The sequence below is a fragment of the Thermobia domestica genome, chromosome 1 (assembly GCF_964235325.1).
Source record: "Thermobia domestica chromosome 1, izTheDome1.hap1.1, whole genome shotgun sequence".
In the NCBI taxonomy this organism is placed as follows: Eukaryota; Metazoa; Arthropoda; class Insecta; order Zygentoma; family Lepismatidae; genus Thermobia; species Thermobia domestica.
Genome location: NC_137454.1, coordinates 343,944,664 through 343,972,361, shown reverse-complemented (window position 1 = coordinate 343,972,361; position 27,698 = coordinate 343,944,664). Strand labels below are relative to the sequence as shown.

Here is a 27,698-nt window from a genome sequence, read left to right as displayed (position 1 = left end):
AGTACCCGAAAAAGGCAAGCTCAGCAAATTAAAACGCACAGCAACAACAAAATAAATTTAACTACAAATTGCAATCGTTACATTCATTTGAGTAAAGATGAAATGCAGGATACAACAAGCAAATCTCTCTATAAAATATTACAGTACGTCTTGAAAATTTTATCCATTTTTAAGTGGAAAATTTGTATAGTATTGCTGTCATGTTTTATTTAACAATTATAAGGCAATAATGTAGTAGAAGACATTGGTATCAGTATTGATAACTTTTATTTAAACAAAAAAGGAACAAAAGCAAAAAATTGAACCTGGATAAAATGTAACAATGTATAAGAAAATTATAATATCTATGAAAGAAAATAGAGGCTATAATATCCGTTATGTAAGTAGAGAAAAAATATGTTAGTTTTTTTGATAGGACTGAAATTTAAAAAAAGCGGACATGGTCATTATTTCGATATTTCTGTATAATTCTGTATTTCGGCATTTAGGTATACCCAACGGCGAGGAATTTCCAAAATGTTTTTGGGTGCATACCAATGACGCATGGTAGCATATGTTTTCAGGGGAGTCTCGATATTTTTTGATTGATTTCCGTTTAGTTAAAATCTTTTATGAACACTGCCATAAAGGGCTGTGCTCGATTCTATTCACAATATAGTACCATTTTGGGGGGGGGGGATTGCCTTTAGCTAGGTCAGAGAAAGGCAGGAAGGGGGAAGTGTGTTGCTTGGTTGCCTTTGCACAAAAACGTTTGAACCAAACAACCATGTTTTAGAAGTTAGAAATTTTAACTTCCATCTCAATGTTTTATTTTTTTAAAATTTATTATTATTTTTTTATAATAGCAAATGAGAAATATCTATTTTATTTCTATCAAACTAGAAATCTTTTGGGCGCTGGAAGCCCGGAAAACCCACGTAGTCGGCGCCCGTGGGTATATAGGTACGTTGGTATAAGTAGTAGCAAATTTACGGATATATTAAAGTACTGGTTTCAGTAGTATTTCATCTCATGTCTCATCCTAAACATCTCAACTCACTTAATAATTTTAGCTGAAGCTTCAATTATCGTTGTCTTCTTCCGGCCCGCTCATAAATTTTGTTAAAACGAATATTATTTTTCTTATTGTTTTCAGATCTATTGGTTTTTCTTGAACATTAACTGCAGAATATTTCAAATCTTCTTCTTGAACAGTTTTGTGTGACCGAAATGGCTTCAGATTGTTTCAACTTTGCTTCTGATAAGATTGAGATGAAAACAGAAATCATTCCTATTAAAGTTGAAATGAAAACAGAAAACAAGTTATTTGAGAAACGTAATTATAAACTATGTAATAGTAACACTAATGATCATAAAGATACTCTTGCTATAGCTTTGGAATATAAGGAAAGAGCAAGTGCAACAGAAGTAGAGAATATCACTTCAGAGAGAAATGAGGGTGAAACAATATCGGATCGCAAACTAACATCGAAAGCAATATGTTTGGTGGAGCATTTACCAACAGGTGATGTACTTATAAAGACCGAACGTTTTCACAGTAACATCAGGCCAAAATACTCCGATCTTACCTACATCACGGAAGGGCCAAGCAGTCACATGAGTGCCAGTATTGGAGACAAGATCGATGACGGAGCGGATGTTCAAGAACATGATAATGGAGATCTTGGTAGCAATGCGCATGCCCTGAGGTACGTTTAAATGTGTTTATTTCATCTGGAGTTTGTTTTTGTATAAATATTTCTTTTGCACACTTGTAGTACTTCGTTAGATATGATTATTTCCTTCGTCTTAATCTGTGTTATTGGAATTGTAAACATTTAAACACCAATAATGCAACCTAATGCTTAGCATTTTAAGAAGTGAGAGAGTTTGGCACCGAGATAAGTATCCAAAGGTGACGGTAAATTGCTATAAACCATTTTGAGTGTTAGGATCAAATACTGACATGCTTCGGAATAATGTCAATATCCAGTAATAGGTTTCCTTTTATAGGGAACAGTACCTGGCCGAATTCTTTATATCTTTCTCCTGTCACTGAAAATTTCTTTCTCCTGTCACTGTAATTGAAGAACTAACTCTTACTAGAGTAACCTGAAATTCAGATTTTTCTCGTTTGCAAGTAACTTATTTTATTATGTAGCTGATTAACGTCAGTAGTAAAAGTTCGTGTATCAGAAGATTATATCGTAGGATGGTGTGTCTCGTCATATGACTTGTACCTCTGGCAAAGTTTAAAGATAAAAGGTGTTTTTCTTGCTACTTTGTCTGACATTTGCAAGCAAAGAAATCTGTTCTCTTAAAGAACACTTTCGTGTGTTCTCTAAACACTGACCATATTACGGGGTCAAGGTACTCACTGGAAGGATGACTGCCTTCCACATTTGGGGTACTGTTTCTCCAGTTAATCGCGATAGTTTCTTTGGGTTTCTTGGAGTTCTCACGTGCTTCTTAATTTTCACATTCCATTATTGTCATTCATTCCATCTTCTGAGTTATTAAGGATGGGATATTAAAACAATTATTCTACAAACAAATTTTCGCACCTAATTTGCTCAAGGTAAAAGAATTTAGGAGGAGTAATATTCGATTAACATCGATATGATTCGGTAACATTACAAAGAGAAGGAACTTAAAAATTAACACTTCTCTTTCGATTTTTTCAAAGGAATACATTGCTTTGATACTTCATTTTACTTAAGTATAGAAAATAATACCTGTTCTTTAAATTATAATTGTAGAGTTTGTTCTTTATTTTTAATAATAGATAGCTACATAAGCGTTGAATGAGAAACATTGAAAGCGGTGCTTAGTAACTGTTTAATGAAGTGACAGGCAAACATTGTTAATATAATGTGTGCTGTGGTCCGTTTATTAAACATGAAGCATTAAATTCTTTCAGTGATTGACAGTAAGAAGTTGATTAACTCAAAATTTTAAGATTTTCAAATAAGGAATTCAGTTGTATTTTGAAGAACGTTTTGGATATCTGTTCCGTGTGCGACATTCATACCGTTGTTTGTTAAAAGTAGATTAATGCATAATTAGATAAGCCAATGTTTCTATTCTATTGTGCAAATGTAGAATCCTACTTCTCAGTAGCTGAAAGTCTTAAGAAATATATATGGGGATTATGTGCGAACATTTTTCTTCGCAAAGCTTACAACTAACAGGAGTCCTTAGACTTATGCCTAGAAAGGGAAACAAAATGGATGACTTCTGATAGGAAGTGTGAGATAAAAAAGAGAACGAAGAAGAACGAAAATATTTATGACTTTCATCTTCAGTAACTGACTTACGTAGGAAATGACTTCTTCATTTTACCGCCACTAAAACTTTGCTTCTTGTAGTTTTGACTTGCGTTGAAACAAGTTATAAATAATATTAAACCTTGCTTTTATAATAATGACGTGATCTGCAGTTATAGTGGAGGAAAGGTTCGTTTGGTAATTAGCCATAGAGGTTCACACTCTGATTAGCAACAAAATGTGAACGTTCTTTGTGCTTTCTTGCTTTTCTCAACACAAAATGTAATTTAATCATATACTACATTTCAGGTTGGTTTAGAGGGACAAGTTCTGGCGATAGATGTCACTACAGTTTTCGAATCTCGCTTTTGTATTTTTCACCTTCCATGAAACTACACAATTTCTCTTACTAGTAGGGTTAGTATTGTATTTCTGTTGAACACTTTAATAAGGCATAAAAAATAATAGAAAATTGTCAGACATACTTCATATTTAAAAAGGAGACGTGCGTATCCGAAAAGTGTGAGTCGATAAAAAAATTCACGGGTGTAACAATCACCAATTCACACCACGATCCATTCAGCGCACTTTGTACCTCAACTCTTCGTGATCTACTGTGATCTATCAATTTTCGCAACCACTGTGATGAACTGTCATCTACTATGTTGGACGCCTAAGCAGTACTTGCTGAAAAAAAACATTATGTATTAACGTTTCTTATGTGTGTTTTATTTATTTAAAGTAGGTGTGAAGGGTCAAAATTTGCCGATACACGTCAGTGCACTCTTCGTATCTCTATTTCGTATTTCTTACCTTTCACGAAAATTCACGATTTGTTTTACAAAATTCAATTTAGAGATTTTAAATTTTTAGAGAAGGAACTCCATAACCTGTTGAAGGGAGCAATTCAAGCCGATTTTATATTTAGAATTTTCTTCAGTGTTGAAATTTCTTGATTCTGGAAGTTTATATCCAATTTTTTAATATTATATCTATTTTAACAAGAAGGAAATTTTAAATAAAAAATCGAGATGGATTCCTGCCTTCGACTGATTGTGAAGTTCCTTCTCTAAAATTTGAAATATCTAGGATGAATTTTGTAAGAGAAATCGTGAATTTTCGTGAAAGGTAAGAAATACGTAATCGAGATACGAAGACTGCACTGACGTGTATCGGCAAAGTTTGACCCTTCACACCAACTTTAAATAAATAAAACACACATAAGAAACGTTAATCCATAATGCTTTTTTTCAGCAAGTGCTGCTTTGGTGTCCAAGATAGTAGATGACAGTTCATCACAGTGGTTGCGAAAATTGATAGGTCATAGTAGATCACTAAGGGTTGAGGTACAAAGTGCGCTCAGTGGATCGTGGTGTGAATTGATGAGTGTAACACCTGTGAAGTTTTTTTATTGACTCACACTTTTCTGATACGCACGTCTCCTTTTTAAATATGAAGTATGTCTGAGAATATTGTATTACTTTTTATGCCCTATTAAAGTTTTCAATAGAAATACAATACTAACCTTACTAGCCCAAATCAACTCAAGTCTTTTCGGTCCTCATTCATACTACCACGAACGTAATTGCAAAAATATTTTATGTGCTTTAAGCCAACAGGGCACACACCTCATGAGAAAGGTGCAACGTCAGCAACAAAAGAGTCCAAAAAAGCATACCATTACTTCAAGTTTTCAATTACAGATATCGTTCAGTAAATACAACCAGGGTAAGCTATCTTTGTTATCTCCGGTTCAGGACTTGTGCAGGTTTTCGATCTTGTCACTGGAGTTTCAGGACACATTTTTAGAAAGGAAGGGCACTTTAACTGAGATGATATAAACGAAATGTGTATTCTCTTTTCAGAATGTGTTGATATAGATGGGAAGAGAATATATTTTCTAAACCGTTATTTTGAATGTGATTTCGTTTTCCATTTTCGTCGTTATAACGATTTGAAACCATTAAGTTCTCACCACAAAATTAGGTGTATAGTATCATATATAGTTTACTGCCTCAAGCGGTTGTTTAAAACTTAAATATAATGCACGAACCTATTAAAGCTACATAGATACACTTGGTGATGAATGTTAACAAAGCCTTTTCCCGTGAACGTAGTAGTGTAATAACTCGTAAATTACATACGTAACATGAGTGTGAATAACGCAGAAAGAAAGTATGATTGTCGGACATATTTTCCCCACAAGTAGATTACTCCGATTAAGTAAACAGATACGTGAGGAACAAGAAAATTGCGTAATTTTGAAGAAAAATTATGAAAACTCTGTTTGCTCGAAGAGATTTCTGAAATTTTATGCGATAAATCCATCTACAGTGTAAGGCTGAGCACATTCTAAAATTTCCCAGCAAGACTAGAGTTGTGTTTAAGATGTATGGTTTCACATCTAAATAACATTTGATGACATTCACAGGAAAACGTAGTTTTCCTAAAATATTAATTTTGTGTCATACTGCAAAAAAGTCATTTGATATATTTTAAGAAAACTACATAAATAGCCCGCTTTCATCCTTTAAAGCGTCGTTCTCTCGCCCACTGGTTTTTAAAAAAGATTTTATATAGGGAATTCCACCATCGTGACACTATCCGCTCGTCAAATACCCGAAGTGTGGCCTATAATTCACATATGTTCGATTGCTCATAGGTCCTCGTCCCAGTCGGAAACAATGGTAACTTCAGTATGAAATTTCATTTCAAATGATTCAGTCGTTCCCTGAGCTAATGAGTGGTGGATGTGAAATTTAAGTCCTGAATAGTAATACACAAGTCTTTTCCCTTTTCTTGGAAAAAGAGTATTTCCCAAAGCATACTCGTGACATGATAATTTTTCCCGTACATTTCTAATTCTGTACCCATTTCAATTAAAGTAGCATGATAATAAGCGAATTGAAGTTTGGCACGCAAGGTATTAGAAAATTTTTCTCAAGTTATTCAGCTGCTCTGCGTTTATAATGTAATGTATAGCACGTTTTCTATTTTTTTTAAATACAGAGTTTGCCATTTACCCTGCGCGATATTTTAACTTGCGAAGTAATAAACAATAAACACTGAAGTTTTTCGTGATGCAAATAATACCGGGAGACGTTTTTCTTTTTTAACATACCTTGCTAGGCAGTGATTTAAACCAAGTATAGAATTTTGTGTTCATCTTATGTCATACATTATTACAAATTTAAATTCAACGTGCTAATCAGAATGTGGAATAGCACACTTGTTTTTGTATGTTGTAAGATACGGACGTTACAGTATGAGAACCTATGAATCTATTAGTCTCTAATACTAATAACCCAAGGGAGACTAACGGGGCATTGTTTATCCATATTATCGTAGCGTCTAATCTTACAATCATAATCAAATTGCTTATAAATAAGTGAAAAGGTACAAGGGATTAAAAACTGGAAGGTTTCTCCAAAGGTTTAAAGTCGAAATTGCTCCTAGATATGTATATCATTGGACATCGAGATCGTAATGTTGATTAAAATTTAATATATCCAAGCAATTCGAGGATTTTAAAAACATCCGCAGTTATTGTTATATTTATTCAAATGACGTATCTGGTGCAAAATTTAAAAGTTCTTACACCCTTGCTTTGTTTCCTTGTTACAGTAACAGTATCTGGTGGTTGTAATTGCCACAAATTTTCGCATTTACTAAATTTTCTGGCACGTGAATTAACTGTATATTCCATAAACATATTCATTGATTTCCTACCTACATTTTCCTCTATAAGGTCATTGTACATGCCAACAATTTACTTTCATATGTACTTGACATATATATCTTATTTCGATTATTTAAATGTATAAACAAGTTCTGATATTGACACAAAGAGCAGTTTTCCTTCGGAAAATATAACTCGTACGGATTGTTCTGAATTACATATTTGTAAACCATTTCACGTAATGTTTCAATAGTATCAGATTTTAGTTTTTCACGAATTATAAGGTATGAGTGCCTGGGAAGTTGATGAAAATTAAGTATCATCTTATCGGTGTTTACCTTTTATGGCAATGTTTGCGTTTTTCGGGAGTTTCATATTCTTTATTTCCATTTCGTGCTCCTTTATTTATTTCTTCCTATTATTATTATTTGTAGATTCCATAAATTTACCCTTTCCAGAAGAGAAAATACCTTCGTTACACGAAAGGAGAAAAATCCTTTTTCTGTTGAAAAATCTATTAACAGGGAACTTTACAAAAAAGGTCACATGTGCCAAGAATGTGGAAAGGGACTTATTACGAAAGCACAATTAGGAACACACATGTTAATACATAAATGTGAGAAACCTCATAAATGCCAGGAGTGTGGAAAGGGATTTACTCGCAGCTCAAGCTTGAGAACGCATATGTTCTTACATACTGGTGAAAGACCTCATTTATGCCAAGAATGTGAAAAAGGATTTAATACGAAGTACAGTTTGGCGACTCATATGTTGATACATACAGGTGAAAGGCCTCATGTATGCCAAGAGTGTGGAAAGGGATTTACTGGGAGGTCAAATTTGACAAAACACATGTTAATACATACAGGTGAAAGAGCTCATGTATGCAAAAAGTGTCCTAAGAGATTTATTACCAAAACACACTTAGCAACTCACATGTTAATACATAAGGGTGAAAGGTCTCACATTTGTCAGGAATGTGGAAAGGGATTTACTCTCAACTCAAGCTTGAAAAAACACATGTTAACACATACTGGTGCAAGATCTTATTTATGCCAAGAATGTGGCAAAGGATTTAACGAGAAGAGTACTTTAGCAACACACATGCTGATACATACAGGTGAAAGACCTCATGTATGCCAAGAGTGTGGAAAGGGGTTTATTAGGAAAAGAGAATTAGGATCACATATGTTTATACATACATGTAAAACAATTCATATCTGCCAGGAGTGTGGTAAAGGATTTTTTAGGCAGAGAGAATTAGCAACTCATACGTTAATACACACAACTGAAAGACCTCATTTATGCCAAGTATGTGGAAGGGGTTTTACTCGCAGCTCAAGCTTGAGAAAACACATGTTAACACATACTGGTGCAAGATCTTATGTATGCCAAGAATGTGGAAAAGGTTTTAATAGGAAGTCTAATTTAGCAACACACATGCTGATACATACAGGTGAAAGACCTCATGTATGCCAAGAATGCGGAAAAGGATTTACTACGAAGTCTAAAATTGCAGCACATATGTCGATACATACAGGTGAAAAACCTTATGTATGCCAAGAGTGTGGAAAGGGCTTTATTGCCAAAAGAGGTTTAGTAACTCACATGATAATACACACCGGTGAAAGATCTAATTTATGCGACGATTGTACATAGATATTTACTCGAAGCTCATTTGAGAGCACACATTATTACATACAGGTGAAAGAATTATATCGTGTGCGTCATTTATAATATCAAACCTTGATTACGGAGAAACCAAAAGAGAGAGAGAAGCAAAACTTTTTCACAAAGCAAGTATATAAAGGGGCACATTGGCAGACGTATTATTTGACATTACCGGATGAACAGTGTTGCCAAACCATTATAAAATTTTTTCTTAAGTGGAACGATCAAAATTGTATTGCATAATTGAATTCAACACTAAAAAGGAAGATGAAACATATGCCACCCGCAGGTTAGTGTTGCAGACTTCTCGAGAAATAACGTTAAATATGTGTCACATTTAAACGCCTTTTGCTCACACAGAGAGTAAGGTACACAATGGTTTTGCACAATACTTTAAATATCGACTTCAAATAAACGTGAGAATACTTCTTATGACATACCAAATTGTCCTATAAATTTTAAACCGTAATGTACTTTGGCCTTTTTCGAGTTACTCCACCATATCCACACTCAACTTTTGTCTTTTCTCTTATGTCAACAATGTTTTACGGACCCATCTAAACTTGGTGTCAATTTAAACCGTTCTGGCTAATATTTAAAGTGTTATGCAAAACCTTTGTGTACCTCACTCCCTGTGTGCAAAAAGCGTTTAAATCTGACATATTAAACGTTATTTCTCGAGAAGTTTGCAACACTGACCTGCAGGTGGCATATCTTTCGTCTTCCTTTTTAGTGTTAAATTCAATTATGCAATACAATTTATGTCGCTTCATTTAAAAAATCATAACTTTATATTGAGTTGGCAACGCTGTTCACCCGGTGATATCAAGTAATAAGACTACCAATGTGCGCCTTTTTATAGCTGCTTCGTGCAAAGTCTCGCTTCTCTCTCTCTTTTGGTATCTCCGTTATCAAGGTTTGACATTATAAATGACGCACTCGGTATATGCGAAGTGTGTCCCAAGGGACTTATTGCCGAGACACATTTAGCAACACACATGTTAATATATGTGTGAAAAATATCACACGTACCAGGAGTGTGGAAGGGGATCTAGTAGCAAATGAAATTTGGCACGACACATAATAGTACATACAGATGGAACTCAGATATGGCAAGTGAGGAAAAGTATTTATTACCAAGAGAAATTTAGCAACACATGTAAATACATACAATAAAAAAACTCAAATATGCCAAGAGTGGAAATGATTTACTAACAAATCAAATTTGGCAAAACACGTGTTAATATATACATAAAAAGCCCCTGATAGGCAGTTGTTACGTCATAAAAAGATAATCAAAAGTACCAAAGCGGATTTTACTATAAAGTACGTTTGGGTAAGCATTTGTTATCATACATATGAAACTATTCATGTATACCTTGTATGTACAATGTACTTTACATTCTATCGTTAGAAAAATCGATTAAAAATTACTGATCGAAATGCTGTATTCTTGATAGTTGCTGATAACTTCGTAGATATTTTACTTCTTCTTCATTTAAAACTTGTATGTATTTTACGAGAGCATATGCTGGTTCATGTAAAATTTCGGCCGGAAACATAGAAATAGAAATCCTTTTAAGGATCATGAATCTCAGATGAGAGAATATACCAAAGTTCGTACCAGCTATTTGTGTAACCAAGTTATTATGAATTGAGTTAGGTTTGCAAATGGCTTCAGGTTTACACAGGTTGAAGCAAAGAGAGAATTTGTAGTAAGTGATTTTATTACAATGAAGAAAAGTAGAAAATTACAGAAATTACTAGAGGCATACGGTACGTTCTAGCTTTATATGACAATTCGAATTTAACTAACTATATGCTGTGAGCTGCCAGAATTCAATATCTGCGAAACAAAAAAGTTAGTTAAAAACCTCTTTCATCAGAATCCAAGTTATGTGAAATCGTGCTGGAAAAGATGTTCATATTACCTTAAGTCATGTAAATTGTTTGTGGGTTACTGCTCGCTTTCTTCTAAGCATCGGAACGCTCAACTCTTTATAATTAAACACTCCAGTTTCTCCTGTGACACCAACTCGTAAGTTAGAAATTCATACTTGGAAATGTGCTGCTCTGGTGGTGGACTAACGCGTATTACTTCTGATCTCCCGCCGTTAGATTCGAAGTGAGTGCGGTCACAATCTCAAGATCTTGCTGGTTCTTATATAGCACGTGCCATCCTACACCTGGTCCATATCTGCGTTCTTCCCCAGGGGTCACTTGAACACCGTTCAGAGAGAGCAGAGGAGATTCCCGCACAGGCGCCGTTGTTCAACAGTCTTCTAGCATCGTTTTCATTTGCTTAATTACGCTGAAGGAAATATTAACATATGCTTTTTTTTTCATGTTTCATATATACATTATTAATGTATGGAAAGTTTTTTCTACATTATTTAATGATACACGTGGAGTTAATACTGTGAGGTAATACTAAAATAGTCACACTACGTAAGTTATTTTAATAAGAATTTTAAGAATTTTAAAAGTTGACGGAGTGTCAGAGTACACGCCCTCCCATCAGCATTTGTAAATCAGTTGCTTTCGCGAATTTTGCCTTCCGCTTGTGGGGGGCGCGGTGGCTCAGTGGTAGAGCGTTCACCTCTGGTGCTTGGGGCCCGGGTTCGATCCCAGCCCCCGCCAAGTGAACTTTGTGGTGGACAAACACCGTGCTCGTGGGTTTTCTCGGGGTTCTCCCGTTTCCTCCCACTTTCTTCATTCCACCATTTCACTCATCTCTCACTATCACCGTCTCCTTTAGCCTAACCGGCATAACCGTGGGACGTAAAACTTAAAGATTTCATTTCATTTTTTTGCCTTCCGCTTATTTCGAGCGGTGTGACTGAGCGCTCCGCTCAGCAACTTTCTGAATTCCACAATAGCTGTCTAAACTTGACTTGCGACATTAAGAGCGATTGACCACAGTGTAGCCAATTTGGGTGGAAAGTCGCTAAATCCAGGTGATTAGGTATCCAAGACAGCTAAAAAAATAGTTTTTCTGATTAGCGACTTTTATGGCAATTTTTGAATAACAGTTTGGCGACATAGATACAAATCTAGCAACTTCTGTGCTGCTACAGAACTACTCGTGTAGACAAGTACTATTAGCTCGAATAGTTCAGATATATGTTTATTTCCCTTCTGCCTATTTGAGTCAGCGGAAGTGTTGAAGAGCTGGCAAAGTACGCAGCATTTTTCTCCTTATTGCAGGTATCTCCTGCCCTCTGACGGAGACCAACTCCAAACTTTAATGTCTTTTAGTGTGCAGAGCTTCCGTTCAGATACACAAATAATGCATTACCGATAGCATGTGATTATCTGTAGAAACTTCAGTAACAGGGGAGAGAAAATAAGCTCTTTTTCTGTGTAGAATTTTACTTTTGTTCATTTTTCTAAACTTATTTTTGATTTCATTGAAGTGAAATTGACCATGAAGTATATATATATATATATATATATATATATATATATATATATATATATTGTACAAAAAGTGAAATTATTTGTTATGTATGCTTTTTCTAGCCTAGATATATTATGCCTTGAATTAATCACATATCTGAAATAACTTATAAGATCACACATTTGATGAGAGAACGAGAGAAAGAAAGACGGAATTTCAGGAATAATTTTTTTTAGCGACTTTTCACCCAAAATTGGCATGATTTCATCTCCCGGTTAGCTACTTTTTGTGTCAACTTGTTGGCAACTCTGCTTGACCAGCAGCAATGCAAAAAGAAGAGATTGAAGGTACCGAGAAGAAAGTCATCTTAAATTTTATTAGAATTATTTTATATATGATTACATTTTGTGTATTTGAGCAGCTACAAAAAATAGTACTGCTTTGATCAAAGTGCGCTCTTTGAATACAGAGTAAAGTATTGTGTGTCAACATCAAGGTAAGAAGATTTTTTTTTAAGATAAAGATAACAGTATACATGCAAACAGCCTGTTCATAACATCAGGCCACATATGAAAGATTTTTCAAAGGAATTGAATATTAATACGGCGGTTAATAAATCTAAATTAATTGCCTGTGTTATAATTAATAGAAGTTGGACAATGTTTATTAGACATTCTGCAAGTTTAAGATCAAAACAAAGGAAAGTTAACCTTTAGTGTTCAAGAAGCATTGCGCTCACATAAGTATATTTAATTAGACAATTGTTCAAGTCACGTGATTACCGTTAGCAATCAGAAAAAACTGAATGAAAACGAAGAGCTCTTAAATATAAAATCGTACTACCGGTAGTCAACGAAATATAAAATGAAACCTAAGCATGTCACAAAAGTTATCTATATAAATTAAATCTTTCATTTAATCAGGTAAAATTGTACCTTTGAAATAAGTATAGTGTTAACTATAATGTCTTTCATATTGGGTAGATAATTCAGTGAAAAGTATCTAAATGTCGTAGAAATTACTAATTATTTCTCCATTAAATGATTGCATTTCATTCACGTACATTGAAATCACGTAACTATAACACAGTGGTATAACTGGAATTTAAATATAAAGTTCTGTATATCTTTTACGTAGGATAATACTCACTATTTTCGTACTGTTACATTATATAAGTGGATTGTGTTAGGTTAGGCTTCGTCAAGTATAGTATCAATTCGAAGAAAAATAAAAACGTAAATGAAAATGGATGAATCAAAGTTGAATTACGTTTGTGCATTGCTAACACAGTACTGTTCGTAATAATATAATCGCACTTTACTTAAATTTGATAGGATATGTATATACGTTTCGAATATAATTATCAGAATCATGATCTGCTTCCAACAATGAAGAAAGATTAAATTAAATATGAATAAAAACAATTCTTTCTATGTAAAATGATTCTCTTTATACATATCAGATAACATTACAATCACTTTTGCAGTGTGGACTCTCATTTATACAGCAGAGACTCATAAGCATAGTAGTGGAACCTTATTGTATTATTATTTTTGTTGTATGTAGTATTTTTTGTTTGTTTCAATATTCTATGTACCTTTTCTCTTTTGAATACTTGTTAATATAAGTTAAAAGGTGAATTAATATTCATGCAGTTTTATGCTGATCGGTAACATTAACCAAAGTCTAAGACATTCTCAAATTATTATTGAATGACTATTTGTATTAAAACATCGTTCTTTTGTGATGAGTGTTACCTCTGGTGTATATTAATACAATTTTTGATATATTATGGTATTATAGGAACAATCGTTGTAAATAAATTCATATAAATTCGTTAATAGCATGTTTTTTCAAACAATACGTTGATGCGTATATTTGTCAAGCAACTTCTAAAAGTTCTGTGCCTATGTTGTTTGCGTCATCTCAGTGAAGAGTCCACGCTACGTCTGACAACATCGTGAATATCATCGGTGTAGCGATTTTATTTAATACTTGAAAAGTAAGTTGTTAATTACGACCCTAAAGCGTTCCAGCATTAATATTAGTATTCTTATTTTAGTTCACTACTTTTGGATATACTTGGTTTTCGGAGCGTGCGCTGCTGCTGCCGAGATTCCGCCTAACGGGAGGTTGTTGAAAACTTTTTCTGTTTTTTAACCTCTAATATACTCCACCGTTACAGCAGTATTTAGGAAAATAAATGCAGAGAGTTTTTAGTTTTAAATAATTTAGTTTTAAATAACTATAGAACGTAGTCTTTGCATATTAATGAGTAAGCAAGAAATACTGAGGCTTTAAGTAAGAGAAATAAAATACATCGATTATATATGTCGTTTATATAATGAAAGTGGTCTTTGTTACTTATTAAAATTCTCTCAGGGTGAAAAAGCGTTATAGACATATGTATGCGTGAACGATAAAATATTCGTTTGTTTTATTGCGTGGGAGAGAAATTGAATTGTTAGCAATTTTTGCCGAAGAAAGAAGTTATTTACGTTGCAAAAATAAAGTATAAATCGAAGAATTTGTTTGTTGTTAACGTGGTGATAGATAAAATTACATTAGTAATAGATATTGAGACATCTTTATACCTTTATGAAGAAGTTTCTTGGTAAACACTAGGAGATAAATTTTGGATTTTAGGATGAAACCTTACGATATTATTCGCTTTCTAGCAGGTTAATTTTTGAACACGTTACTTTGAGACATTACGTGTCATTATGTATTAGTTTCACTCAATTAGTTCAATATTGTGTAAAGGCAATTGGCACTAAAATTTGACTTAAATAAATTAGGTACACTAGGAGAATACCAAGTAATAATTGATGATTTAAGATGTTACAAACATATAAATATTTTCTTGTGTTATAGCCTCTTGTATTACATATGAAAGAAAATAAGGTATGAGGAAATTATAGATAACTAATTAGGGAATATAAGTTTAGACTAATTATATTTAGAAAGACAAAAATTATTGGTTCTCTGCGATAACCATGCCTTGAACTACAAGTTGAAGTGGCCTAGTAGTTGGCGTTGAGCGCCGTAAGGCTGTCTCTAAAAGAACAGTGGTAATATGATTTAAAAACAGAAAATATGCAAGGTTTGCAACACATCTATAAACCATAGCTTATTCAAAGAAATATAGTTATCATGCTTACCCTAAAATATTATAAAAACAAAGGTTGCGTTTCGCTTTATACCATCATACTTAAAAAAGATGGAAATACAGAACACAGAAATGTATAAAGACTTTGCTACCTTATTAGGACATCATTACTTAAAATTGGAGTTATACTTTCTTCTTATTTTGGTAAGTATAGCAAGTACGGACGCATATTTTAGGTCTACTTTATAGCAGTGTATCATAGGTTGATATCAACATATTGAACTGTTTAAGTAGTATTTTTTTTAATAATAGTATTAACTACGTATATGCGCTATAAAGTACAAATACAAATATTAAGCAAAAATATTTTAAAATTTCGAGAAAATTACAATCTGAAGCTGTATAAACCAACCTTTTTTTAATCGAACATTATTCAATGTGTAGCACCCAGGTTGAAATTTTTTCATGGAACCAGCAAAAAATCAGCCTGGAACCCGCTGGTAATTTGGAAATAGTTGGCTTGCTTGCTAGAACATAATAGACCAGCAACAGATGCTGATTTTAGCTTGGAAAATATCGTAAGTTTCTAGCTAGTTACTAGCATGTTACTCGTTAGCTGGAAAATTATCTCCATTAGAATATGACGGCAACTTGTAAGCTTTGCTGGATAATACACACTATATGTTTAAAATCAATATTTGCTACACATATCAATTGGCTTGTACGGATATTCAGTCTATACGTATAGTCCTATTACAAAAATATCTGTGTTGTATATAAGTAAGAGGAAATGGAATGATATATTTGAAAATAATTATCAAATTTATATGGGCTACGTAGTTTATGAATGACCGTTTTCTATTTTTTTTTCGGTTTTGTAAAGACATTTTTGCTGTGTTCCATTCCCCAAGATTTTTTCTGACTATCGGTGACTTTCCTGTCTCTCGATTTTAAAGAAAGTTTCCCGTCTTCCAATTTTTAGAAAATTTTTCGTATTTATTCAAATATCCGAAAAATTACCGTGTTTCCGTTTTGGTTTTTCGGATTTTCGAAAAAATCCGAAGTTTATTTCCGTTTTTGGGAAACACTCTGAATTCCAATTATATGAGAAAGGATGTCCTTCTCCGCCGTTTTCGGAAACATAGTTTTCCACTATCTGGAAAATTTTCTGTTTTCCGTAAAATTCTCATTCTTCCATTTTTCCGAAATTTTTTCCAAAATTTTACGTTTTTCGCTTTTCCATAGGTTACAAGAAAAAACAGATTAGCTTGCAGGTGTGTAGCATGTGTCGCTGGTAATTTGGAAAATAAGCTTGTATCCTTTCATTTTCCTGAAAACTATAAATATGTGTATTGGAACAATATTTGCTAAATACATTGATTTTTGTTAATATTCGTCATCTACATATACTGTAAAAAATATTATAGTAGTATAATTTAAAAGGAAACGTAAATATTTAAAAAAAAATAATTTTCATCAAAGCTATATTTTTTTCCATTTTGTGAAAGTTTTTCACATTGCCTTAATCTTACAGGGCACTATGAAAGAACTTGAAAACAGGGATTGCAGATCTAACGCCAAAACACATACAGAATTAGCTGTCGAACTGATGCATATATGGAATTGTTTCGTATAAAGACTCAATCTACATCAGTGCCACCTAGATTACAAGCCCTTCGCGCTGGGTCGCAAACACTGAGTGACGTCATATTGACTAGGGAAACCGCATGGTTTGTTTGTGTGTGTGTGTGTGTTGTTGGTCACGGATCCAGCGAAGTAGACTGACTTAATGTTTTTATTATAGGATTTAACTAATACAACTATTGTTCTTATTTCAAAGTTGTGGAAACAAATGTTGCGTAATTGTCGTAATGAAGAATTCTAGTGTTTGTTCTCCATTTATGTATAAGGAAGAAAAGTGGACTTTTTTTTTTTTGAAAGATGAATTATGTTCCAAATAATCACTGTAAGGTAAGAACTAATTTTTATTAGTACTTGTCATTTTTAGATATATATAAATCATGTCTCAGAGTCTTAATAGTGTGCAGGGGTAGAATAGGTAGTCCCGAAAGTGTTAATTCCAAGATTAAAATGAGAGACTGGAATTATAAGCGAACAGTATAACTATTAGATGTCGTAGAATTTCTACGTCATGTACGTAGAAATTAAATGTTACATGTAAGAATGCATATGAATTATTGTGCGAAGAGTGTTGTTTTATTTAAGCGCGCCATATTTTGGAAGTTAAAATTCAATACTATGCATGAAAAGACAATTACAAAGAACAAATAGTAAGAGTTTCCTATAGGCATTTGATCAATTGAATCGCTCAATGAGCTTATTCATAAGGAACCGGTTTCTGCCCTTGAATTATGAAATGTTAGAAATAATAGAAGATTCATTGTATTGTATTTATTTCGTCCTTTTTTTATACATTTAGCACTGTATTGCAGTGCATATGAAATGGATAGTTCACTTATATATAAACACAAAAGTAGAAAGAACAACAAAAGTAACAAAGTAAAAAGAGGTCCTTGATATTGAAAACTTGGTAAGAACTCCGGAATATTGTATGGTATTTTCTTCGGGAATACAAAGAGGATTCTACTAATTTTATAAGTTCAGTTGAATTATTTCTTGATTATTTTAACGTCCCACGTTTATACCTTTTAGGCTAAATCAGATAAGTACTCCACTATAAATTCACATAGCCTTGGAATGAACTACGAACTCGTAGTGCCGGAAGTGGGTGTTCTACCATTGAGCCAGACTGATTATTAAATTTTTATCTTTCTTAAGCCCAAGAGGTAGAAATCCATTGGTATAAGGTCTGGAGATAGAATCATGAAACTGAAGACTTAGTCATCATGGAAAATTAATCTATAATTCGGTGGGACTTAGTTTTTTTTGAACAATTTGGAGAAATCGTCAGTTCCATTTATCATGCTTGGGAACACATCTTTCTTAGGATACGTAATTTTAAACACGTCGCGATATATAATTTTTATCACAATTTAATTAAGGGTTCCTCTGCATTAACATAAAACGTCTAATAAAACTGCTAAAGATAAAAGAACGACACAAAAGGTGACATGAAATGAAAATCTCAGTTTAACGTCCCACGTTTATGCTTTACGCAGTAAGGTAGACGGATGATTAAGGCAAGTGAATGATTATGGAAGAATCGGTGGAATGAGAACGTAGAAGTAAACGAAAGAACCCAGAGAAAATCTACTGACACTATGCAATTTACCGCGAACTTACTTGTTCGGAGATCGACCCGCAGACTTTACGCACCGGAAATAAGCGCTCGCCCACTTTTTCTTTTAGTTCGCTCCAATCGGAATATTGTTCGAAAGCTGCACCTCACCTCCTTTCGACATATTCCGAACAGTGCAGGATACGAACATAGAAATATCGAGGACAGTTAAAATCCTGAACTTCCTCTTCAGAAGGATATAAACCGCAATTGGCTTCGTCTCACAATATTCAACCTAACGTCTCAGACCGTTAGGCTACACACAACGATTTAAAATGAAATGAATTTTCTTTTAGTTTAACGTCCCACAAATATGTCATTTACCCTAAGTAAGACGTTGATTAAAGAACAAATGAATGATAATAGAATAATTGTTTGATAGATAGAATAATAGAGTGATAGATAGAGTTCTGTGACCATCGAGAACCCACAGAACTCGATGACCTCTACCAGAAACTTTCTTGGCCGTAGATAGAACCAGGGAACCCACACAGGAGGCTACTACTGAAGTTCCGTGCTTCCCGTATGACAAAAAGTGAGATGGGATAATCTTTTGAGTTTCAATTCTCTGCTTATCTCCCACTCCTATCGCATGAAAATTTTAATTTAAGAAGGCATGCATGTTTTTGGTTCATTGAGAATAATATAGAAAAAGAATAGGCACTTTCAGACCTGTCACATCCTTATGCGTCCAAACGCAATATAAATGATAATAAAATACTACACAGATCGAATTATGAAATAAGTTTTATTATTATTATTTATACGTGAACAGAAAATCCTAGACTGAGTCTTAATAATAGCAACTTGAACAAAGGATGCGACGTTAATTAACTGTCATTTAAAATAACTATGAAGTCAACGGATTAAATGATCAGCACAGGTTCATGTCCGGACATATTTGTAGTTTGAAAGCAATAACTTATCAAAACTAAACCTGCAATAATTAACTAAAAATTTAACCTACGAATTAAAGAGGTGTAGTTAGTGTATTTATTACTTTAACTTTCACTTACCAGCAAAATACTTGGTTTTAATTTTTTCCTTTACAGAATAATAGGCAGCCGTATGGAAGGAATCCCAATTACGCTTTTTGTAAAATAACCACTGAAAGGGGACACGAACAAATCCGCCAAATGACAAATGTGCCAATTGTGAAAATAGACAAATCTGCAAAACGAGAAAATGACGAAATGCGCCAATCGTAGAATGGACAATTCTGCCAATGGACAAAACTGCCAAACGGAAAACACCCAACTCTGTTGGTATTTTTATCATATAACTGGATAATCTGGTAAAAAGCATACAGAAAGAATGTATTTATGAATATCAAGCAAGAAACTAAGAGTAATTAATAGAAACTAGTCAAATCATCGCCCAAATATTTGAGGATTTGAACGAGGTAACCATTTAGAATAACATTAACGTTTACTTAGTGGGGGAGACCGAGGCTGGTTGGCAGCAGGGGCTGGTTGACGAACTGCATATAACTCCTTCATTAATTAACATAATGAGCTGTTGCTGCTGTCATAAAAAAGCGACCTATGGATGCAACTGCCACCTTCATATGGTATTCGTAACTTGCGGATTATGGCGTCTATTAGATATAAGAGTGTTTTTGCCAGTCTGAAGTGTTTTTTTTTTTTTTTTTTTTGTTCCCCGTCACAACATTACATAATCGTCACAATGTGGAGTACAGAGGTAAATAATGTAGCATTAGTTAGATCTGAACTTTGTTTTTATGGATATTCAAACAATAAAACGTAAATGCCAAACAATTTCTGAGTACTTACGACTTTGTTGCACAACATGGGCTTGGGGTTAGTTGGCGTATAGCATTTGGGGTTGGTTTGCAAGTGCGCCAAACAGCCTCGTATGAAATTTTATTTCGTTTTACTTTTATTGTTACATTGTTTTTTTTATTATTATGTAGTTTACAGTTCTACTAATATTTACTTCAATGTTATAAAATAGCATGCACATATTGGATTACTGTCAAAATTTAGAAATCGAGATAAGACTGTATGCCGGACTCTGAAATTTCTGAATAGGCCTAATTCTCAGGATCGAGAATATTTTGTATGTGCTCTTTTGTTACAGAAATAGAGGCCTAGCTATTCTTTTTTCTTTCTTTGTGCAAAGTAGGAAATAAACTGCATTTCTCGATAATTCAGCTAAAACATATCTTAGTTTCTCTTAGCTACTTAGCTCTTAGTGGACAGTGGGAAATAAACTACCTTTTTGAAAGAAAGAAATTTTCTTATTTCATAACGCTGATTCTTTTAAATGTTGTAAATAAAAGTCATTTCAAACTTCAAATAGCCAACTTCATTGCAATATATATATAATATAATTTTAAAAAATAACGTTTATTTCTAATAAATCCAATTTTTTGTGTTTTGCTATATTTAAAAAATATGCCAACTAGGTTCTACAATATCAGCCAACCAGCTCCTTATTAGGGATCGGTTAGCATACTCCGTTTTAAAAGAAAGAAAATTCTATTTCTTGAAAACTGTAAGCAACAAAACAAAAAAATTGAATTTATTAGAGGAAAAATTGGTCTGTTCGTACACATCTATTACATTGCAATACAGTGCACAATCTGCTCATATAAAAAATAATGAAAAGTTCGCCAACTAGCTCCGGCCTCCCCTATATGTTTAAAAAGTTGGTTATTTTGTGAAGACAGGAGAGACATATGATGTAAAAGTTCAATAAATTGTACATGCTGTAACGCAATGAGGGACAATTTGCTTGTAATTATGTGTTAATTTTGATGAATTTATAACTTAAAAATGAATGTTCTTCTTAGTAGCTGAAGTGATTGCCCCCTTTCGGCACTGAGGTTATATTTTGGGGGCGCCCGACCTCTTGGACATTACCATGTATACATGTTACAGTTGGCAATACTTCTTAAAATGACGTTGTTCGGAGAAATTTTTAAAGCGATCGTTGCTTGTTTTCGTACCTTTGCCTCTTGACCAACAGTTTTTAGTAGTTGCGATTACCACATATTCCCCTAATTTGACGACTTTTAGCAGTATTGCAAACTTTAACATACATTATCATATCTCCTAAACGGTGTAAAATATCAAATTGCGGTAAACGGCATTATGATCTTTACATCTTTTTGAAAATAATCTACGTAATTAGATGTGATACTTATCTCAGCTCTTTTTCGAAATAAAGCCCTTTGCAAGAAGTCAAGTTTTGAATTCCTTGTAGCTTTTTTCTTCTGTTTGATAGAAATACACCATATGCTGACCATAATATTCGACACTAAGGTGCTTTCGATGTGCGATGCACCATCCGTCTCACTTGCGTCATTACTGTTGTAGAGACCTCCAAAATTGGGAAGTTTCTGGATTTTTGTGATATTATAGCATAATTAGTTGCAACACTGAACAATAAAAGTGGTATTGTTTGTTTTCGATTTGTATGTAGAATTAAAATTTGTAAGAACTTAACGTAGTCTACTTAAAAAATACAACTTTGTGTTGAGTTGACAACACTTTTCATCCGGTGATACAATACAGGGCTAGGTGTCCACCTTCCTGCAGTTGCTTCATGCAAGATTTCGCTTCCCTCCCTCTTAGTAGTGTTGCCACGAAACGAGACATTTCTCGTGTCTCGTCTCGTCTCGTCTCGTAAACGAGACGAGACACGAGACGGGACAGAACCCTCTTAGACGAGACACGAGACGAGACAGACTACTTGTCCCGTCTCGAAAACGAGACGAGACACGAGACGAGACGGGACGTCCCGTGAAATGACTCGTCTCGTCTCGTGTCTCGAAAATGAAAACGCTGGCGGGAATGGCCAAGATTGAAATTGCCAATAATAATATAGGTTGCAAAAGGAAAATCCCCTTTGTGAGAAAACATGTTGAAAAACCTTCATAGAAAAGTGTCCTCTGTCTATTGAATGAAACAATCGTGATACATGAGCTTCCAGGAATATCATCCTTAATGTCTTGTCCCCAATTCCCCTTGCTGTAAACTGAGGAATTCTCTTTTTTTTATTTCTGGCTGGAATGATGACAAACAAAATCAAAGACAGGGAAGATTTTTACAAGGTCAAGAAACCGAACTACCACCACCATCTATTCAATTTGAAAACTGGGTAAGGTCTACACTTGTCTTTATTCTCTGGTGGCGGTATTCTTTTTGCTATATGAACCGAAAACGGCAATTGAAGTATGTCATCTTGCAACTAAAATTGTCTTCTCTCTCTCTCTCTCTCACACACACACACACATACACATACACATAAAAACACACTTTTACCATTTTACCAATCGCTCGCTTATTATACAGCAGTCATGTTGTAAAATTCACCTCTTCGTTTGGAAGGCTGGCGGAGGACAAAGAAAGCAAAGATATTATCGACGAACCCTTCAAATTGTTTGCTTTCAGCAAATTTATGATACTAATAATAACGCTTTAGGTAAAGAAGTTTTACAGGGGGGCCTTCGTTTTGTTACGCGGAAATGTTTGATCTGACCAGAGTTCGAAATTGCCCTCTGCTTCCAGGTTGAGAGGAGGGGAATACTTCCCTTTCCTAGTGAATAATATTCATTAGGACCTGAATTATCTTCAGAAATTGTTTCTTACAGGCATATAAAACCTCTCGAACTTAATAAGTTTAAAGAACATTTGGTATAATATTCATGGAACTCCGTTGAAAACAGAAAATATCATGAGAATAATCAAAATTCGAACATTGAAGAACATAATTAACAGAAAAGAAATAGAATACCCAAACCATATTTTTAAACCTGCTATAAAATGTATATCCTATATTTTTACTAATTCTTTACTCCCATGAAAGTATCCTGGGGAGGATATTCTCTCCATTTTTTTCAGACTGAAATCCTTTTACCCCGTACGATTTCGCTCCCTGACACAATACGAAAAAACAAATGTTGTTAAAATCCATACACATGACCCTTCCGGGACTCAACCCGGGGCCTTCAAGCCGATGGTCTATCGCCGCAGACCGCTCGGCTTGGTATGAAGATGTACGTTGTATGATTGCGAATAGATCCCGACAATATAAGAAACTTTAATCCAAAATGGCCACCCAAAAATCAACTTTTTTTTTAGCCACTAGCTAATCTGGGTGTACTGTCATGAGTTTGTTACACAAACGGGGCAACCACCACATAGTAGCACACACCCCGCGGTTATGGGAACAGATTTGAACCATGGAGGTGAAGACTGGCTCCAAGCATTCTTTCGTCCGATGTGTCGTTCAGCTCCCATTACTATGGCACTTTAAGTAGAGCTTAGTGTGCAGTAACATATAAAATTTCAATCAAATACTTTCCATTACTCAATAAAATTATTTGGTTCGGAGCTTTTTTTCCATGTTTCCATCTCTCTCTCTCTCTCTTTATATATACAGACAATATAAAGCAAGTGGGCTGATAGTATACGATAGTGTCGGGGATGATGACACCTTTACATCGAACTTTGCTTGTCGTGTAAACATTATTTAACATTAGTGTCTTCATCTTCGACGTACCTATGAGCAATTTACTGTATATTCGTGTATTGAAACTGGTGAAACAAATTTCAATGTTTTAGAATGTAAAAAAAAAAAGAAGCCAGGGTCGAGAAGCCTCAGACAACTAACAGCAGAGAGATATTATCTTGTAAATTGCCTTGTGAGCTTATTTGAATTTATTTTTAAGACCTTTAGGCAACTTTGGCCGAATGGATGATGATGGGAAAATTAGTGGAATGAAGAAAGTGGTAGGATACTAGACAACTTCGAGAAAACACACACATTCGAAAAATGAAATGAAATGAAATGAAATCTTTGAGTTTTACGTCCCACGGTTATGCCGGTTAGGCTAAAGGAGACAGTGATGATGAGTAATGAATGAAATGGTGGAATGAAGAAAGTGGGAGGAAACGGGAGAACCCCGAGAAAACCCACGCACACGGGGTTTGTCCACCACTAAGTTCACTTGGCGGGACCGGGATCGAACCCGAGACCCCAAGCACCAGAGGTGAACGCTCTACCACTGAGCCACCGCGGTCTCCACACACATTCAATGTTTGTCCACCACAAAGCTCACATGGCACTAACCGAGATCGAACCGACTACCACATATACCAGAGGTGAAGGCTTTACGGTGTAGCTACCGTGACATTTTTTGTCTTGTGTGTTCTGGGTAATACTTGTAACTTACAAGGGAAGAGAGGGAGATTATATATCGAAGTGGAAGATGGATTATATACCAATCGAAAGCACTAATGACGCCTATTACAAAACTGTAATAAAAATTTTCTGAATGCATATACTATGCGAGTTATATGAATATATAGAGTGTCCAGATAATCCGTTTCCACCCCTTGAAATTGCAAACGATAAGGCAGATGCCAAAACTGGAAAACATGTGTTTGATCATTATAAAAGTACAACGTATCAAAGCAAAAATTCTTGTCACAAGGCCACCCGCAGTGTACTGGGCGGGGTCCAACTCAAAACTTACAAAAGGTAAGGGGTCAAGTAGCATATCGTTCGAAACTTCTTGGGAAATGAAAGAAGACGGAACAAGTCTCAATACTCTAAAATTACCTTGTGCAAAATGGCGGCCGGTCAAACTGTCAGCTAAAACGTCATTGTAAAGTCGGTGGCCACCCCCAAAAAATCCTGAAACGGTGAGGCAGATGTCAAAACAGGAAAACATGTGTGTCATCATTTTAAAAGTACAATGATTGGAAGTAAAAATATTTGTCTCAGGGTCCTCCACAATGTCCCAGGCGGGGTCATGCTCAAATTGTTCAAATGGCAAGGGAGGTCAAGTAGCACATCGTTTAAAGCTGTTATTAAATGAAAGCAGATAGAACAAGTATGGACGCTCTACGATAATACTGTGCAAACACCTTGCATTTTAGTTGTTCTTTCTGTAACCGGGTTTTAGTTTATTTTCACTTTAATTCTTGTACTCAACGGAAAGAAAGGAAATGCCCCTACTGTGAGATTCTGCTCTTTTAGCCCAGTAATGTCTAAATAAATAAAAAAAATAATATAATAAAAGCAAATTAAGACATAAAGAAAAGAAACGACAACATTTGACATCTTTGAGTATAGAACTGACTAGTTAACATATAATGTACTTCCAGGAACATAAATAAGAAGAGGTTGGAGCCATCAGAAGTAAAGACTCTTACCTCTACTTATTTATGTTTATGACTGCACAACAGTGGTACTTATGCTCGTTATCTGGTTTATCAATTATAAAATGATTCAAACGAAAGAATTCCTTGCACCAGGAAGAGTAAATACGTACAAATGCCTCAGAATGAAAACAAGTGCCGATTTCAAAATGGAAAGTGAACGTGCTCAGAAAATCGAAATGAAGATGTACATTTTGACCGGCCGCCATTTTACACAGGGTAATTTTAGAGGATCGAGACTTGTTCCGTGTTCTTTTATTTCTCAACAGCTTTATTTGACCATATTTGCCATTTGAAAATTTTGAGTAGGACTCCGTCTGGAACCTTGTGGAGGATCCTGGGACAAACATTTGTACTTTCAATCATTGTACTTTTGTAAAGATGACACACATGTTTTTCTTTCTTGACATCTGTCTTGCCGTTTCAGTTTTTTTTCTTTCTTTGGAGGGTGACCATAGACTCTACAATGACGTTTTTGCTGACAGTTTGACCGGCCGCCATTTTGCACAGGGTAATTTTAGAGAGTTGGGACTTGTTCGTCTTCTTTCATTTCCCAAGAAGTTTCGAACGATATACTACTTGACCCCCTTACCTTTTGTAATTTTTGAGTTGGATCCCGCCTGGGACTCTGCGGTGGCCCTGAGACAACAATGTTTGCTTTGATACATTGTACTTTTATAATGAACAAAAACGTGTTTTCCAGTTTTGGCATCTGTCTCATCTTTTGCGATTTCAAAGGGTGGAAATGGATTTTCTGGACACCCTGTATATTCATATAACTCGCACAGTATATGCATTCGGAAAATTTTATTACAGTTTTGTAATAGGCGTCATTAGTGCTTTCGATTGGTATATAAACCATCTTCCACTTCGATATATAATCTCCCTCCTTTCCCTTGTTAGTTGTATCTTGATTAGCATGGTGCAGCCTGCAACATTTTACTTTCGTTCCGATGGTATGCTGCTATATTTTTACGAGACAAAACGAGACGAGACGGGACAGAACCTCTCGAGACGAGACACGAGACGAGACGAGCACATTTTTGCGAGACGAGACACGCTTTGCACGAGACGAGACGAGACGGCCTGAAGTCTCGTCTCGTCTCGTCTCGTGGCAACACTACCTCTTAGTTTTTCTGTTAGCACGGTTGGACAATATAAATTACGCACCCTGTATATATATTTGCGTAATGGTGTCCAGTAGTAAACCAGGGGACCCGCATGCTGAGAATTAATCGACGACGTATGGAACCGGACGGGCTAGCTATTTGTGTCCTACCGTACCTCCTAGTGGTGCAGACTGGTAACTTCCTGTCCACGGTGTAACTTACAGGTCTCCCTAACGATAGGAAGGCAAACAGGGAGGGCTATCACCAACATGTCTGGCCGACACGGTAACTTTTGCCAAATACCTCCAACTTGTTTAACAATTATGATAGAACACAATAAGCCAAGATCCTCATTCTCCGGAAGCCGAACTGTGTCTGGGCAAGGCAACGTTCAGAATCACATGCAGGCAGAGGGTGCTAAGAATTCCCGGAGTTACGAACTAGGTTGCCATTTAAAACTGACCATGGCTACATACAATGCAAGATCCCTGGCTTCAGAAGCAAGATTCCAGGAGCTGGAAGAAGAGTTACAGAAAGTCAAGTGGGACATCGTCCGATTGAGCGAAGTAAGAAGGAAAGAAGAAGAATTAATCGAACTGAAGAACGGACACTTATTCTACTACAGAGGATCAGAATGTGTCAAGACCGGCGGAGTGGGATTTCTTATCAACGAAAAATTGAAAAACAAGGTCCTTGAGGTAGATAGTATATCTAGTTGAGTAGCAAGGCTTGTAGTCAAACTTCCTAGAGATATACACTACAAGTGATTCAAGTGTATGCACCTACCACAAGCCATTCAGAAAAGGAAGTGGAAATGGAAGATGGATTGTTGTAGAGAAGATTTGGAAAGACCTTCATCCAGCAGTGTATTGACAATGGTTGACTATGACTATATATATATATATCCAATGAAACTTGTAGAAACCGGAACTTGAATAAAACGGAAATCTGTCTATAATGGAAACTCCTCACAGTCCTTATCGCTGTTATTCCTTCGAGTAAAATTCGGACCCATCGCCTTCTGTTTTATAAA

At 35.0% G+C, this 27,698-nt stretch overlaps 2 protein-coding genes across 5 annotated transcripts in view; both read left to right on the top strand.

Moving 5' to 3' along the window:
* The window catches only part of LOC145663979 (uncharacterized), a 39,583-nt gene extending 18,027 nt beyond the window's left edge, over positions 1-21,556 (top strand). For 3 of the 4 annotated variants that reach the window (XR_014127307.1, XR_014127306.1, XR_014127305.1), the window contains exons 2-5: positions 1,136-1,688; positions 7,359-12,491; positions 16,639-17,075; positions 19,416-21,556. Coding sequence is in view for 1 of the 4 variants with exons in the window: in XM_081730245.1 (XP_081586371.1) it covers positions 1,210-1,688; positions 7,359-8,583 (1,704 nt within the window). In the remaining 3 variants the exon portion in view is untranslated. Of the gene's footprint in view, positions 1-1,135; positions 1,689-7,358; positions 14,614-16,638; positions 17,076-19,415 lie in introns of those variants that run through there. The other variant, XM_081730245.1, reaches the window with a different exon arrangement.
* A 5,378-nt stretch (positions 21,557-26,934) lies between these two features.
* LOC145681321 (uncharacterized) lies at positions 26,935-27,384 on the top strand. The gene has a single exon (XM_081752984.1). It carries the CDS (start codon positions 26,935-26,937, stop codon positions 27,382-27,384), a length of 450 nt encoding a protein of 149 aa, XP_081609110.1.
* Positions 27,385-27,698: the final 314 nt, after the last annotated feature.

Coding starts and splice junctions, on each gene's coding strand:
- LOC145681321 (XM_081752984.1), top strand. CDS start 26,935: ATGTCTGGCCGACACGGTAACTTTTGCCAAATACCTCCAACTTGTTTA.